The 16,972-nt window shown below is 33.1% G+C and overlaps 4 protein-coding genes across 4 annotated transcripts; 3 read left to right on the forward strand and 1 right to left on the reverse strand.

The window, feature by feature from the left end:
- Positions 1-798: 798 nt before the first annotated feature.
- Positions 799-3,871, reverse strand: LOC146166446 (matrilin-1-like). Its single transcript, XM_083394333.1, has 9 exons — positions 3,811-3,871; positions 3,456-3,538; positions 3,160-3,255; positions 2,711-2,846; positions 2,434-2,622; positions 2,142-2,247; positions 1,824-1,978; positions 1,303-1,478; positions 799-993 (listed from the first exon to the last, which is right to left on the reverse strand). The coding sequence occupies exons 1-9, from the start codon at positions 3,869-3,871 to the stop codon at positions 799-801; spliced, it is 1,197 nt and encodes a 398-aa protein (XP_083250459.1).
- A 6,319-nt stretch (positions 3,872-10,190) lies between these two features.
- Positions 10,191-11,407, forward strand: LOC146166447 (uncharacterized; the record flags this gene model as incomplete). The annotated part of the gene is made up of 2 exons (XM_083396376.1): positions 10,191-10,321; positions 10,455-11,407. Coding segments are annotated over 2 exons (645 nt in total), but the record flags the coding sequence as incomplete, so codon positions are not given.
- A 1,545-nt stretch (positions 11,408-12,952) lies between these two features.
- Positions 12,953-14,620, forward strand: LOC146166448 (uncharacterized). Its single transcript, XM_083389376.1, has one exon. The coding sequence runs from the start codon at positions 12,961-12,963 to the stop codon at positions 14,278-14,280; it is 1,320 nt and encodes a 439-aa protein (XP_083245502.1). The 5' UTR covers positions 12,953-12,960; the 3' UTR covers positions 14,281-14,620.
- An 894-nt stretch (positions 14,621-15,514) lies between these two features.
- On the forward strand, positions 15,515-16,420 carry LOC146166449 (BAG family molecular chaperone regulator 1-like). Its single transcript, XM_083389831.1, has one exon. It carries the CDS (start codon positions 15,543-15,545, stop codon positions 16,110-16,112), a length of 570 nt encoding a protein of 189 aa, XP_083245957.1. The 5' UTR covers positions 15,515-15,542; the 3' UTR covers positions 16,113-16,420.
- Positions 16,421-16,972: the final 552 nt, after the last annotated feature.

Consider the following 16,972-nt stretch of genomic DNA (forward strand, 5'->3'; position numbering starts at 1 on the left):
CTTCACGTTTCTGTTTATCAGTAAGCTTTAAAATATTGTCGTTTAAATTCTATTAAATTGTAACCTTTATATTCAATATGTGCGGTTTAACAATATAACTGTGCATTTTACCAGTATGACTCCTTCTTTAATACCAAAATATGTTTTGTTTAATATTTGTGCTTTAAAAATAAGAGTCGTTCCTTTTTTGATGGGATTATTAAAACACCTGGACCAAAAATCAAATCGTTTTATTAGAGTGGTTAAGAAACAATAAAAGTTTTTGACGAATCTATACAATACACACAAGCTTTACTAAAATGCTAGAAAAATAGAATATCTATTACTGAAAAATGATGGGAAAAATAGTAGAAAAAAAAGAATAGGGAAATTTAATAGGAAAAGGCAGTTGTTCTGGTAAAAAAATTTTCGATTTATTTCAGCTCTGAAACGCATGACTTGTTACGGCTCAAAATTTGACGCCAGTTTAACCTATATAAACGTAGGTTTATGATTTGATTATGCCCAGTTTCAGCTGCTAGGAGGAAGAAAATAATACTGGCGAAAATTTGGGGTTCGACGAACGCTTGCAGAATAACATAGGGGTTCGGCAGGTTGCCAAACGTTAAGAACCACTGGTATACGGTATTATTGCCCGCACAAGGACAATACCAGAGCTTCGTTATTAATTGACCCGAAGTATTTAGGCTACCGTAAAAAGGTTAAAAAACATCTAGTCTAGTGGAAAGAGATAACAAATACTGTTGTTATTTAATTGTCCGATAGTGCTGTACCAAACACAGGAATGCAATACAACTACTAATTATGTTCATGAAGAACGTGGCGGCATGGGTCTGAACAGAAATGCTTTTGCATGTCAGCGAAGTGAGCATCCGTTGTGTTTTGGAAGTGGACATCGAATATGTAGAGGTGATCTTTGACCCCGCCCACGATTTCAAGCAGCAGTTCCTTATTTAAGGGAATTGTTCCCGTGTCGAAAGCAAAGATGTAAAGCTGTGACAAAGAACTTATCTTGAAACAGACTGCTTAAAATATCTTGCGTCGAATAATCCACGATTGACATATACGGGGACAAATGTCCTGTGTTTATAAGTAGAGGAGCGAATTTACTACTTTCTTAAGTATTATGTTAATTGACAAAACATCGAGATCAGTTGGTGGAAACCACTTACACAAATAATTTCAGTTATTTAAAGATTCATACCAAGATTTTCTCGGTTCGTATCGCAGCTTGAAGAGATAAGCGCTTAATTTGATCGACCTTTCAAAATTATAAAATGTTCTTGTTAGTAGTTTGCTTACAATAATTCCCAGGTCCATGGCCTCTCGACCAGCAGCAATTGCTTCAGTAGGGTCGGTTGGGTTTTGATCGCTCACGAGTTCAATTGCCTTTGGCACCCTTGAGTCTCTCGCCCCCGCATCATGGGTGAACATGTTGTTCACAGCATAACGAATTGCAGCTCCGTAGTTAACTGGACCTGAATGTAGAACAATTAAAAAAACCGTGAACAAAAATTTTACCAAATGACGGGTAAATACGTTTAAAAAAGGGCGGAAAAGCATATTTTTTAAAATACTGCATTTTCTTTTAAAAAAGTTTCTTTTTAATTTATATATTAGAATTCCTGTTGGCTATGATGGCCACGAAAAACGAATCCACGTACCCCAAGGAGTTCACAGACCCCAGTTTGTTCAAGACTTTAGGGACTATGCATGATCATGTATAATTGATAAAATATTGGAATTACTTTTAGGGACAAAAGGAAAAGCCTGGTCGTTTTGGTTGTGCTTTCCTGAAGAACTCAATAAACTAACCAGCTTACCTTGGTTGACCGGATGCATTCTTTCGTTCACAAGTTGAGCAAATTTCTTGCCGTTAAAGTTTGAGTCGGCAAAAGTAACTCTAGTGTCGAGTTGAGGTTGACCGCTGAAGTAAAGCACTGATTCCTGAGTAGCGTCCCAAGCGATAACTTCCCACCTACAAGTTATCATATTTTTGCGAAAAGCTGTTCTAACCATTAAATGCCGATATGATTGGGAAGCCGGAATACGCCTATGAGTAACGCCTTTCATTTTGTTATTTTTTTTTGGTAAATTAGCATAAAAATGCAGTGTATTTGAAATGCTTTTTTTTAACTTACTCCACAAGGCCGGTCATCCATTCCACAATTTGTGTTCGTCCCAATTCTTCTGATTCGTAATTGAATAGAAATATTGAATCAAGCAAAAGGTAAGGTGGGCATGGACCTGTTGAATATTTGCTACATTTTTGTTTATTTTATTTTAAACTCGATTTATTGCCATTTGGTTAAAAAAAACTGTTTTTTTTCCGAATAACGTAATAGGCTATGGCGTGTTTTTTGTGCAACTATATTGAATTTTGAAAAATGTGTTGTTTTAGAGATGAAATCCTTTAAAAATCACTGAACTTACGAGCGCAGCAAGGTCTTTCAATTGACCAAGTCGAGTTGCTGGTGCAAACATTTGTATCACGACCCTTTGGATGGAGAGAGTATTCGTGGCCAGTGCACTCGTACTGACAAACTTCATTCCGTTTCTTGTCTCCGAAGCAATTCATCTTTCCATGAGGGAAGGTCAGGTCTTGCACAGGACAGTCGTTAACTGAAAATGTAGGCTTCAAACGTTAAGAAATAAACGTTCAAGCGTAAAGAAATAAAGTAATTTCTAATATTTTGTTTGCAACATTGACCTGTGTGTACAGGCAAATCCGCTTTGTAGCAAGAAGGTACGCCACCATTGCACACATCTGTGTCGCAACAACAAGCACAGAATGAGTTGCGCTGGTCAGTGTTGCATTGTGTGGACCTGCCCGAACTTTGACCGTTCTGGATGAAAATAATGTTATTTGAATCCTAAAAATTGTGCTTTCGGAACCTAATTATGCATCAAAATCACAAAATGCTGGTAATTTTGTTAGAAATTTAGTGTAGCCCAATGAAGTGAGAGATTAGTATGCTGAACTGAGAATAACCCATTATTACGAACGCATTTTAACCGCGTAGTATAAAGCAAATAAATTATTATTTGTTCTGAAATTTTCTAAAAATAATCACCTTTTTCCATTTAATTTAATTAGATTTAGCACACTCGTTTAATCCTGGACCAACAATACGTTTAACCCACACCATCAATACTTACCTGCATCTGATTGTTCCGGCATGCCTTTGTATCCTTGCATCGTTTCTCAACAGTCAGTTTATTGTGATATCGCCTGATCGTAGTTTGGCACGAGTGCTGTGATAGAGAAAGAGGTTTTGTAAAAATAAATCGAAACTGAATACGTTTATTCTTACGCGGTAAAAACAAAAAGAAAACATTACTTATTTCGTCAGTTGACACAAACCCCATATTTCATACCTTTCTGATGCCTTTTTTATCGTTTAACCAGTATTCTAATTCAATAAAAAATAAATAAAAAGTTTCACCGCACTAACTTGATTTTGCTGGCATTCAGTCACGTGACCGCGTATGTCGCAATCTTCAAAGTTTGAACCGTAGCAAATCATGCATTTCAGGGCTGCAACAAGTTGGTTTTATTATATTTCTGTTATTACTTTAAGCAAAAACAACTTGAAAAAAAGTGAAATTTAAACAAGTTATTTGCTGCATAGACCAAGTTCGAGTCAGTTTAATTTACAAGGTAAGGGATATTCTACAAGTTTAGTTTTTTCTAGAGTTACCAGTAAAGACAAATCGTTTTCTCTCAACAACTTGTTATGATCTTTAAATATTGATTCTCTGGCTCCATGCAACGAATAAATGACATAAACATTAATACAGCTACCCTACCTTCAGTAAAAGAAGCAGTACACAGAAGAAGCAGGCCGATAGCTGATACGTATTGTGGCATGTTTTAACGTTAAGTTACACTGTATTAAATCTGCAGCGCTGCACAGCATTTGTGGAGCTAAATAAATTGCGGTGGCTTGGTTTGCCTAACTTCCCAAGACTGTTTTTTTAGCCCTAAGCGAAAATCCACTTTCTTGATTGGCAAGACAGTGTAAAAACGACCGACGTTTTGTTTTAAGTTTCAGCATATGGCGAAAGGTGAATACTTTATATTAATTGAATCATTTTTTTGTAAAAGTTTGTAACCGAAATTGCTACAAAGTTCTGGAATTAATTACTTTTCGTTGGTAAACCCTTTCTGACAAAATATCTCTCGCAGGGTTTGAATAATATCGTTGAATATTCTTATAGAATCTTTGTTTAGCTGAAGGAAATAGATAAAATAAGATTATTTTTCTGCGGGAACGAGTAAAAACAAAGAGCAGTTCTTTAATAAGCAAGTGGTTTAAGCATCAATTCCGCTAACCTTCTTAAGTGTCTTTTTGTTTAATAGCACTGTGTTAAGATTTTGCTCCATTCGCTTGCAGCATTTATTATCTAAAATATATCAGAAGGAAAAGAGCTTTTAAAATTAAACAGGTTTAGGCTATGCTTGATTTATTGTATTGCAAAATTGTGAAAATATGAAATTGGTGATAGGCCTGCTTATGCCTCTCATAGCATTAAGCTCATCTCAAGAGGTATTGCATATCGAAAATGGACCTAAACATCCTCATAATTATTGCATCGTCGGCTACAATAGAAATGGGGATTGGAAGCAATCTGTCAAGCATGTTGGAGGTCTTGGAAATGCAACGGTATGTAAATAATACACTTAATGTGTTAATTGTAACCTTAAAAAATTAAAATTTGTTAGGCTTGTTAATTGCGCTTTCGAAGACCAACGTTTAATAGACATGACTTTCAATTTTTTTACAATATTTATCACCAAAACAAAATTAAAGTGAGGATTGTTCGATTAATTAATTTTCCAATTGGAAAAACTTCTGATAAGAAAGCTTTTTCATATGGTAACCAACTTTTCATTATCATAGTTAAATAACATCCCAATGCTTTGCATTAACTGATCTGTTTATTTTAGAACGATTATGCTTGTCAGACAAGATTTGAAATAAACGGAGACAGCAAAACGATTTTTCGAAGCGGAAAGAAAACCAAGGCGTGTTTAAATGAAGCAAAGGACAACTTGATAAGATGCTATTCTGATGACGCACTCAAGAAAAGGGTAAATTTGAGATTTCATTGACATATACAAACTTACATATAATTGATAAAATAGAACTTATTTCAAACAGAAACATTTCTTTTTTAATAAAACCAATTTTTTTTTATTTTATCAACAAAAGTGAACGTTTAAAAATCCATTAAACAAGCAATAAAAGTTAAATTGTTTCATCTACAGGTCCGTACTTGCATATTTTGTTGTTACACGACGCAATGCAACGATTTCGATTCAATACCGCTGATGCAAGCGCCGTATAATTACTAAGGAGAATGCTCAACATTGAATGATTCTGATTGTGTAAATAAAATATTTTCTTTGACTTTTATTAGCTAACATTTTAGTGTCCTATATAATATTCCTGTTGATTTATATACATCAAATGCTTTTGTCTCAAATAAACAACCTTATTACAAAAATTCTTATTTGTACAGTTACCTTGCTTACATTAGCCCTTGAATACAGTTCACTTTTTTTGATAAATCGTTATACCAAAAATGCAAGGTGCTACAAAACAGTTTGCAATTACATGTTAACATCTACAGAGACAGAGTGCTATGATGTTTTTGTGGAAAACAGATTGTTCCAAATAACAACTAAATCGACCAAACATTCTGGTTCATTATAAATTATAATGTCTTTATTTCTTGAGTTTGTTTCGCCAAACCTGTGCCAAATAAATCAGCAGTTTTTACACGAATTGAAACATTGCTATGCTTGTGTGCAAGTACTGGTGAGTATAGGTTTAACCGTGTTTATGCTGTTGTGTTTTTGTTACTGTTTTCTTGCAAAAAACTCCGAGACTATACGCAGTGTATCTTTTTTGTATAGGCTAACCAAACCTATGGCTATAGCGACACAATTTTTTTATTATTAATAGTTAAAAAATTTAGAAAACTGAAATTAAATGTGGAGGCATTACTCATATTAATAAAATTCGAATTTATTTATGTTTGTCATATTTTTGTTCACTTATACAGAGTTCAATGAATATATGTTGGTCGCCATATCTTCTCTGTTTTAGCTATTTAAACTTAGTATTCGTGTCGCAGCTAAACACTGCCCCAAAATTAAAATTTTAAATTTATATGTTAAAATTTCTTATTTTTAGGTCAAGAAAAAATCGACCTATAGTTATAATGATGGTAAAAACGCCTTCTTTTCGAATTCCATTGATAGCGAAACAAATTTAAGAATGACTTTACAAAGTTACGTTATAACGTCACGTCACCAATCACGTCAGAACATGACGTATTTTTTATATTTTAAGTCGAAAAACACTCTCGTGCAGTGTAAAAATGTTCTTGGATATAGTTGGAGTTGCCCAACTTTTTTATTTTAAGGTGCGATTGGATGCACGTGCATTCGGGCTCAAACGATTTTACCAAACGGGATAAGGCAAGCGAGAGACATAATTTGCTTTCCCATCAGATTTATGTATAAATCAAAAGAACTCTTTTGAAAGCCACTAAAATTTTAACTAGTAAAGTTCAAGCAGAATATTTTTATTTGCAAAACTTAAAAGCATTCACATAGGTTGAGAAGCCTCCTAATTACGGCGCTTGCATCAGCGGTATTGAATCGAAATCGTTGCATTGCGTCGTGTAACAACAAAATATGCAGGTGCGGACCTGTTGAAATATTCAAATTTCAGCGTTAAAATAACCAATGAATATAATAAATTACCTAATGCCCGGTTTGTAATAAAGCGAGTGAGAGTTCTTAAATTATTGGGTAAAAAATTTAGTACGGGATAAGTTAACTTTTTTAAATTACAGTATATTTCTGAAATACAAAATCAAATACCCTGACATGGCGAACTGAAATTTCAAGTTTACCCTTTTCTTGAGTGCGTCATCAGAATAGCATCTTATCAAGTTGTCCTTTGCTTCATTTAAACACGCATTGGTTTTCTTTCCGCTTCGAAAAATCATTTTGCTGTCTCCGTTTATTTCAAATCTTGTCTGACAAGCATAATCGTTCTAAAAGTAAAATAAACTAACAGTTTAAAACAATAATAATATTTTATTGTAGCAATGACAATTAAATAATTGATATCTTTTTAGTTTTGAACAGAACAATTTGGTATGCTGTTATCATCTTACCGTTGCATTTCCAAGACCTCCAACATACTTGACAGATTGCTTCCAATCCCCATTCCCATTGTAGCCGACGATGCAATAATTATGAGGATGCATAAATTCATTTTCGATACGCAATAATTCCTGTGACAAACTTATGCCAACAAGGCAAACAATTATAAGACTTACTTCATATTATTACGTTTTCTAAATGCACTTTAAGCGGTAACGAGTTTTAATCAGGTTGGCTATGAACTTGTAGAGGAACGACGCATGTCTGTTTGTGCTTGTAATTATAGCGTGTTCGCCTGGTAAAGTGTTAAATATTTCACCTCGATACTCATTTCCTTTCGTGGCCGTTCTGGCAAATCCAGCCGGCATTTCGACTCAATTAATCCCCATCGCAGTCGCTCTTGTGCTATATAGTGTCACGCTACTGCTGGATAAAACTCTACAGTCAACGATGCGCTCCTGACTGGCAACACGTGTTTTTACTGCGCTGTAAGCTTTTTTATTGAAAGCGAGCTATGCTAAATTATGTGAATGTACAATAAATCTATAAGCGACCTGACAGTATGCTCTTTAAATTACAATGGCAGTTTGTTTTAGTTTCGATTTAGTCGAGTCAGATAGCACGGTGGTCATGTCTCCCCTGTTGAAATATACAAACTAAACTTGTTCACAGAACTGATATAATAAATTGCAAAGCCAAAAAGGTCGAGTAGATCGACATCATCTTATCATCTTCAGTTTATGTGACTGAGAAGCATTTCAAGCATCACTTATAAGAGGTGGGACGCAAAAAAGGATTTCTATGTAATTTTTAGCTTGTCTGTAAACTAAAATAGCTTAGTTTACTAATTCCGACGGAGACTTTTTGGTTTTTGTAATCCACTCATTATTATATGGGTAACATTTACTTTTTACCTCTTATAACCTTGCATATATATATACCTTAGAAACCAATCGCATACAATGTTATACGAAACCACTCCAGAAAGATTGATAAATTAAAGACATTTTTGGTCCACTTTATTTAATAAGTATTCTATAATAATGGGCTCTCATGTGAATCAAAGCATGCTTGATGTAAACAACTTGATTTTAAGGAAAGTAAATGAGAATGAAAAAAAAACTGGATATTAAATGTTACGTGGTGCAAATTAGACACTTAATTTAAAATAAATTGCACTTTGTTACAGAATACAGAAAATATCTGTTAGTTTTATAATTTTGGTATAAAAATAGAAAGAAATAGTTTGGTGAAAAAAACGGAATTTTTCCTGTTTTTTATGGTCATTTCTTTTCTAATCCAGGATTACTTATCCACTAATTTGCTCCAAACAGACATTTTAGTAAATTAGAATAAATTACGCCTTGTTTTCTAACTTGTTTATCCTGATGATTTTCCTTAACGAAAAAATAAGTTAGAACTTGCAAAATGATCGTTTGGTAATAAAAATAGGTCATTTTGTAAGTTTTGCCTTTTTCTGTGACATAGAGCAAGCTATTTTAATGTATTTTGTTTTGAATGATTTGTTTATTGATAGTTTAAGCTTTTTTTCCAGATTGCATTGGGTTATGCCTGAATTAATACTTTTTAATGTGAATTGTATTTTTCCTGTTGCTAAAATCAAAGAAAAGTGTTCTAGCCCCAGATCACAGATGTTATTAAACACATATGTTTGTGTGTGTCTTTCTTTGATTGATACGGACTGATGATCCCCCAGTGTGAAGTTGCTTGTACTAACAAAAAGTATTGGCGCATGGTTGTTTCTCACCTCGCTCCTCTCTGAGCCTGCATAGCTCAGTTGGTAGAGCGACGGTCCCGGCTTGACCGGAGGTCGTGAGTTCGAACCTCACTGCAGGCCAGTTGTTTTTCTGGCTTGCTCTGCTTGCATCATAGATCGACAGATTCGGCGAGTCTGCGATGGCTTTTCGGTGAATTGTATCAGGATAGAGAATGCCTTTTAATCTACACTTTGGCCCAACCATACACATTTAAAAAATATGGAAACAGCTTTAGCAGTGTTGGTCATCTTTAGGGATGTTCAAAGTAGAATACCAAGGTATTCTAGAATAATAGGTTTCGAATCTAGAATAACGAATCCAGAATAGCGAATCCTAGTATATTTTTATTAAATTATTTAACCTCGATTTTGTTTGGGGAATGGATTAATCTTTTTCTACCCTACAGGGCCCACAATCACAGCAATAAATCGCCCAAACAATTTGCTAACATGTGTACATTATAATAAAAAATGTTTTACATTCTTAACAACTGTCATTTAAAGCAGTTGTGTAAACTGTAATACATGTCCACTGTTCAGGTTGTTGCCAAAAGTTATATTTTTGCCAATAGTGAGTACAATGCAACACTGCACACAGAACTCTTTAGCAATTCGGTACAGTTTTTAAAAGCAGTGTTGGGTCTTAGTGCTTCTTTTTTGACTAATTGATCTGTTATGCAGTCAAATCATGTACTGCAAAGAATACAAAGTTACTATTGACATAACAAATTCTGGATAATTACGCTGTGCATAACTGCATAACCTCGCCGAATATTGGCCTAAAGTTGACCTTAAGTAACCCTATAGCGCATTTTCTCGATGGTCAGCACGTGTTACTTTTGCAACTTAACGTATTTAGGGAAATTGCGAACTCCGCTCCTGACATTACACGTGATTCGTTCGCCCAATAACGCTTGATTGACACTTAATTATTAGTCGAACGTTTTCGCGAGATGCGAAGTAATTGGTTGCCCGAAAAAACGCTGACACTGCACTACCAGGTTACATTAAAGCAAGCACTATAAATTGGTCGCCGCAGCGACATGCCAACTTACTGCACGCGTTTGTACAATTAGGCGCAAACAATCGGCGGTAAAACATTAAATTATGTTGGTTCCAATTACCCGAAATAAATGACAGAATTGGATTCGAATTCAAAGATTCGATATTCTACTTTGAGCATCCCTAGTCATCTTACAACGTACAAAATAAAAAAAAAAACACCGTTGCAAAGAATGCGGAAAGTGTTTCAGTCAGGCTGGGAATCTTACGCGCCACAGTGTAATTCATTCTGGTGAAAAACCTCATAAATGCAAAGTATGCGGCAAAGGCTTCCACCAAAGAGGAAACCTCAAAATGCATGAAGTTATCCATACTAACAGTAAACCTTACAAATGCGCAGAATGCGAAAGCAAATCTTCGGGTGCACAAAAAATCCACATAGAACAAAAACTCAACAAATGCAAACATTATGAGCAATTCTATCAAAAGTGTAAAGATTGTGAAAAAAAAGTTTCGCTGTTTGGCCCTTGTTAAACTACACAGCAAGATGCACACACGAGAAACAACATACAAATGCAAGTATTACGGAATAAGCTTTACCTCAAAAAAACATCTTATAAGTCATAAAATTATCCACACGGGAGAAACATCAAACATTTGCGATGAATGTGGAATGCGTTTTAGCAACAAAAGAGATCTTGCCAGGCATAAAAGAATCCACATTGCACAAAAAGTATATAAATGTGAAGAATGTGGAAAGTGCTTTTCTATTAAAGGAAATTTTCTCAAACATAAAAGTGAACACACAGCGAAAAAAACTTACCAATGCGACGAATGTAAAAAATGCTTTGACCGTGCTGGATATCTTGAAATGCACAAAAGAATTCACAAAGAAGAGAAGCCATTTGTCTGTAAACATTATGGAAAAAGCTTTAGTCACACTGTGAGTCTCAAAAACCATGAAAGGTTTCACACTAGAGAAAAACAGACAGGCAGAAAATAATGCCTGAATAGTTTAATGTTAGTAAAAATTAAAAGATTCATCTCCGTATTGAAACATTTGGCAATATATTTGACAAGGCAATATCTACCACAAAAGAGCGTACAAATATGTGTCTAAATTTGCAAAATTAAAATAAGTGTGCCAATAAGGTTTTACCCTTTTAACTGTATCTGTATATATTGAAGCTATAACCTTTATAGTTTTAAACTGCATCTCATATATAAAAGCTCAGTCAAGTTGTTACAAAATAGAAATATTCATGCAAATGCAACACAGTCCATTTACATTCCTTACTCACCTAGCAACATATAAAATGCCTGTCATATACTGTTGGTCCTATGTTTCTTTACATTCATTGCCTTTTTATTAAATGTAAATGTTTTGCTCTTGTAGTTACATCACTTCTGACAAAAAGTGTTTTATTACTTATATAACAACAAAGTCTTACCAAAAATGTTTTATTTTAAAATTTGTAACCTAAAACTGTATCTTGTTTAAGAGATTATATAAATTTTATTAAAAGTTCTTTTGCTTACTATTTATCTACCAAGTGTCTAATAGTTTAATAGCATATTACATGTGGTCAAAGTGTGTTTTGATCTGACAAATCATTTCCAGGTATATGTTCCACTGTTATTTATGGTTAAAACATAATACGTTCAATAATAAAGTATGCAAGTCCTTCTGTTCTAGTAATTTGTTTCCTTGGATTAACAACCTTATTTCTCACCTTTTATCATCATGGTTAACTTGTTTTGTTCTTTTTCGTTGGTTTTGTTGTTTAGTTTTTGATGTTACTGTTTATTTAAAACAATTATAAAAATATTTTTTCAGAGTTTATTCTAGGACAGCGGTTCTCAACCAGTCGGCCATGACTCACGGGTGGGCCATAAGAACATTTGAGGTGGGCCACAGACCAATTTAAAAAAGCTAGATTTAGTTTCATTTGTGTCATAATATTAAATTTTACAGGAATAATGGCTTGGAGAGGAATTAAAAAGGAATGTAAATTTTTCATTGTTCAGCCGCAAGTATCTCACTAATGCACGGTTGAATAAATAATCTGTTTTGAAATATGTTCTGCTGTGTTTTGTTCTAAACCTATTTTAAAGCTTTTTGTTTCATAAAAAATTATTGGGCCACAGAATTTTTTATGCAACGTAAGTGGGCCACAAAAGAAAAAAGGTTGAGAACCACTGTTCTAGGATAAGATACTTTTTAACATTTAACAAACATTAATGGTTGTGGTAGTTTATGGTATTATATAATACTGATTGGTTTCTCAACAAATCATACATCATAGATTTTACAAGACAACTAAAATTATGTTGCAAGGCATTTGTTATGGCTCCTGTAGAACAAGATAAATTTGCTATTATGCAAGTTATTTAAACAAGAAGAGCCCAGGGTGGTATCGGTGCTAATGTGATACCAAATTTATATATGGCAACTACAGTCATGGTTTTCAATCCAACAATGTTATTTTACTTTGAAAGGTTAATTTTACACAAAAGTAGTAGGTTAAAAAAAACTCAATGGGAACTCAAACTTAATCACATTAAGGCCAATAATGACTAACAACCAAAAAAAAAATAATAATGCTTTCAAACGTTTGAATTCCATCTATATTGCTTGTTTGAGCATGTTAATGATGTCACTTGGTATTAGAACGTATCGCAATACTTTTTGTCCAAAATACCGGGGTACCAGAATATTATGTCAGGTTTTGGACATCCTTATTACCAAGCACAGCACTGTTGCATTCTGTTCATCAAACTAGTCTGTGGTGAGGTCTGAATTCAAACTATGATCATACCGGAACTGACTTTTTTTATAAATTTATTTTCCTTAGAAACAATTGTTCATCTCATTTGTAATGTATACAATTAATTTTTAAGTCCCAATAAAGATGGTCTACGTACCTCCAAGTTTAAGACCACCTGATATAGAATATATTTTGTTTTATAGGGCTGTTTTATTTAGAATTAGATTATGTCAAATGTTGTAAACAATACTCCTTCAAAATGGGAAAGAGTTTGCAACAATGATGTAAAATCAAGTGTTTCGTCGACTAACCATCCACCAACTACAGTTAATGGGAATTCGACTTTTCATTTTAAGTGGAGTGGCGATGATTCAGAAATGACCGTCGTTGTTATACCATCGGAATTAAAATGTGGCCAACCCGAGAAAAAAGTGAAGGACAACACAACACAGATAACAAAAAATCTACCAATTGTGGAGCATATTGCTGAAACTGTGGTCAAACTTGAAGAATCAGAAGAATTTCCAAACATTTCAAATAAAGGTTTATCAGACGAGCTGGTGTGTAGCATTTGTAAAAACCTACTTGAAACCAAACAATTATTAGGAAAACATGTTGAAGTACACCATGGTACATCGGGTTGCAGGACGTTTGATCAACTGTTTGAAAAGTTGCATGAATTAAGTGGGCATGCAGCATCCTACATGGATGAAAAACCTTACAAATGCAAATATACAAAAGAGGGTTTTGTGCGGCCATGCACTAACTCATTCCGCGACAAACTTTACCACACTTTGACTGAACCACACCTGTTTTGCAAAGAGTGTGTTTTAGGTTTTAATTCATCTTCAGCTTTAGAAACTCACAAAACCACTCACTCACGTTTTGAATGCAATTATTGTGGGCAAAGTTTTTGCTCGCAATCATATCTTGGAATTCACAAAAGAACCCACATCTATGGTGAAAAACCCTACAAATGCAAAGTTTGTAAAAGAAGCTTTACTCAGGCTTCAACTCTTAAAACTCACGAAATAATTCACAGTGGATTAAAACCTTATAGATGCAAAGATTGTGGAAAATGTTTTAGTGGCAAAAAAAATCTTAAAATACACAATTTAATTCACACTGGAGTAAAACCTTTCAAATGTGAAACTTGCGGCAAGTGTTTCCGACGCCTTAATAACCTTAAGGTCCATCAAAAGGTGCACAATGGAAAAACACCTTATAAATGTAACAAGTGTCGAAAGCGCTTTGGTACCTTGTCAGCTTTCGAAGAACACAAGAGAATTCATCAAGAAGAAGTTAATTTCTGTAATGACTGTGGAGACTACGAATACTGGAAAAGAAATGCAGATAAACCACATAGTTGTAACCCTGTAAAACCCAACCAAGAAAAAGATGGTAAAAAACTTTCAGGTTCACCAACATCTGTAAAAACACCAAAAAAATTTTATGCAGTTAAAAAAGGATTTGAATGTGAAGACTGTGGAAAATGCTTTTCTAAGAAAAGAACTCTAAATAAACACAAAAGTGTTCACATTATTTAATATATTCATGAAAGTAATAATTGTGAGAAAAGTATCCCATTGAACAACATAATAGATCACTCAGCTACCTAATAAAATATCATATTCTACCTAATAAAATATAATTATTTGCTAAAATATAATAAAAGCATTATGTATTTCTATCATTCATATTATTTACACTTATGAAAAGAGTTTTGCAAATGTTTACCATCAGTTAACTTCATCCCTCCCTCCAAAAAAAATAAATTAAGAAGTACACAATAATCTGGTACAAAAATCAATTATCTTAAAGGAAATCTTAATTTTCATATATTTTTTCAGTGATTTTTGTTATTTTGTGTAATTGTTTTGTAGTGGCGGTAATATAAGATGACATCTTTAATCTAAAACAAAGTTTATGTTTTCATTTCTGCAGAAATTTTAAATTGTTAATCTCAAGATGTGAAAAAAATGGTTGATCAGAAATAAGGCTGTTAGCCATTTAACTTTTAAAAAATTTGGCGAATTTCCCAACAATTTTGCAATTAACTGTAAAAATATCAGCTGAAAACCCTTAGGTTTTGTCCCAAGTCAGAAGAAAATCTATAAGTTGTCCAGGAAACTTTACAATCATTAGGATGGGTGCCTTGAATAAGGTTTAGCCTTAAAGGGCGTTACATAAATATTAAAAAAATAAATTCTGTATGAAATTCAAGACTTTTTATTAGTAACCAGTTAGACCAAGTTCAAAGTGATTTATGCTATACTTTGCAGCAGCTACAAAAGCTTTTAAGTAAAATTTAAAAATTTAGCAACGACAGTCTTGTACTTATTTGGATTTTTTAAATTATCTAAAAATTTCAATTTTCAAATCCTTAGTAATTTTTTATCTGTAGCCTGTTTGACCTAAATCAAACTGGTTTTCTTTTTGTGGTAAATTACTTTAGAATTTGTCTTAAAAATATACTTAATAAATATATTAAGTGAGTTATGTTTTGTCAATCGAAAGATGAGAGAATCAAGAGGAACTCTTAGCAAAACAATTTTAGTATTTAACCCGTCATAAATAAAATAAGTTTAAACTAAGGGAAAGCACCGATGGGTAATTTTTTTTTCGAGTCATTTTCAGAAAAGTAAATGATGTTTTGATGTTAAAAAGTGAGCTGTGAAATTTTACGTTTCTTTGCACACCATATTGAACATTAAACACAACTACATTTGGTTTGTGTTTACGCATTTTTAACAGGGTAATACAAATATTGTTTATTTTTTTTCTAGCTACCAATCTTTAGCCAAATGCCATGGAGGTAACTTTAGTTTGTGGAACAAAACGACAAAAAATTAGGCTTGAAGAAAATGAAACTTTCAATCATCTTAAGATAAAGATTAAAGAGTTGTTTAAAATTGATGAAGAGTTCCAAACCATTGTGCGGAAAGGAGTGAAACTATCTCAAGAAAACTCTGAAAATTTGCTTTCCGATATTTTGAAACCTGGCGATAAACTGATGGTAATTGGGAAAAGAAATGATGAAAATGAACAACGATTCCTGAACAAACTAAAAGAAATGAAAGCGAATGTTGAAAAGGATATAAAAATATTTGAAGAAGTGGAAACGGAATATGAAAGTCTTACAAAGGGCTTTCTTGGTAAGCAAGATCAGTGTAAGGCTCTGGAAATTACTCGCAAGAAAGTTTGCGCATCTTCGCAAAAACTAATGAAGGTTTTGGAGGCAATTGATGAAATTGTTTTAGAAGAGGCATTTAAGGATGCCAGACACTTAAGAAAAACTGTTGTAAACAAAGTACAAAAGTATCTTGACCGTTGCGAAATTTTAATAGAAAAGATATCTGACCAGATTGATACTACTTAAGTTTTAATTTTGATAAAATTTTAGCAAAATTTATAGATTTTTACTTTATTTTGTTCTGACATTAACAGAAAGTATGTACACCAGAAAGAAAATATCTCTTAATTTGTATGACTTCTATTATTTAACATCTAACATAACTGACATAAACAGTCACCATCCTTTTTTTTATGAATCATTAATAATAATCACAGTGATTAAAAAATCATAAGAATATTTAAAAAACTTACTGTATCTGTTTTTACAACTGATGGATAAACCTTCAAATTTTCTTTAAACTTTTCCTTACATAACTCTTTTCTGTAGTCATAAATTGTTTCCTTGGGTTTGGAACTTTTTGCTGGTCTAGATTTATATGTGAACTAATAAAAATAGGAAAAAAATGTTTATTGTTTATGTTGTTGTTATAGTTTTATTTTCAAGTGAATTTTTAACGAAAAAATCAGAAAACGTGAAGCAACAAACATTGTTCAGGTAAAGTAGTGTGAACAAAAGCTTCCATATAGAAAGCACAAAAGAAATATACAAACAAAATGAAATCCTTGTCTTACTGACTGCCATATGAATGAAACAAACTGTACAACAAAAGTAATAACCAAACAATCTTGGAATATTGGCAATTATATTTCCTAATTTAGCTTGAGGTGTCATGTAATAATATAGAGATGAACCATTAAAAAGGGCCATAAAAATTGATTGGCTTATTTTTCAAAATAAAAAAGTATAGTCATTTTATATATCATTTTTGATAACAACTAAAAAGTTGCTTGTTTAGGCTAATTTTCTTCACTATGTTTAATTGTATGAAAATGGCAGAAAAAACAGAAACTTAAAACAAAAAGCGTCAGGGACAAAAAATATTG

Source organism: Ascidiella aspersa, chromosome 1 (assembly GCF_963924565.1).
Source record: "Ascidiella aspersa chromosome 1, kaAscAspe10.2, whole genome shotgun sequence".
Lineage (NCBI taxonomy): Eukaryota > Metazoa > Chordata > Ascidiacea > Phlebobranchia > Ascidiidae > Ascidiella > Ascidiella aspersa.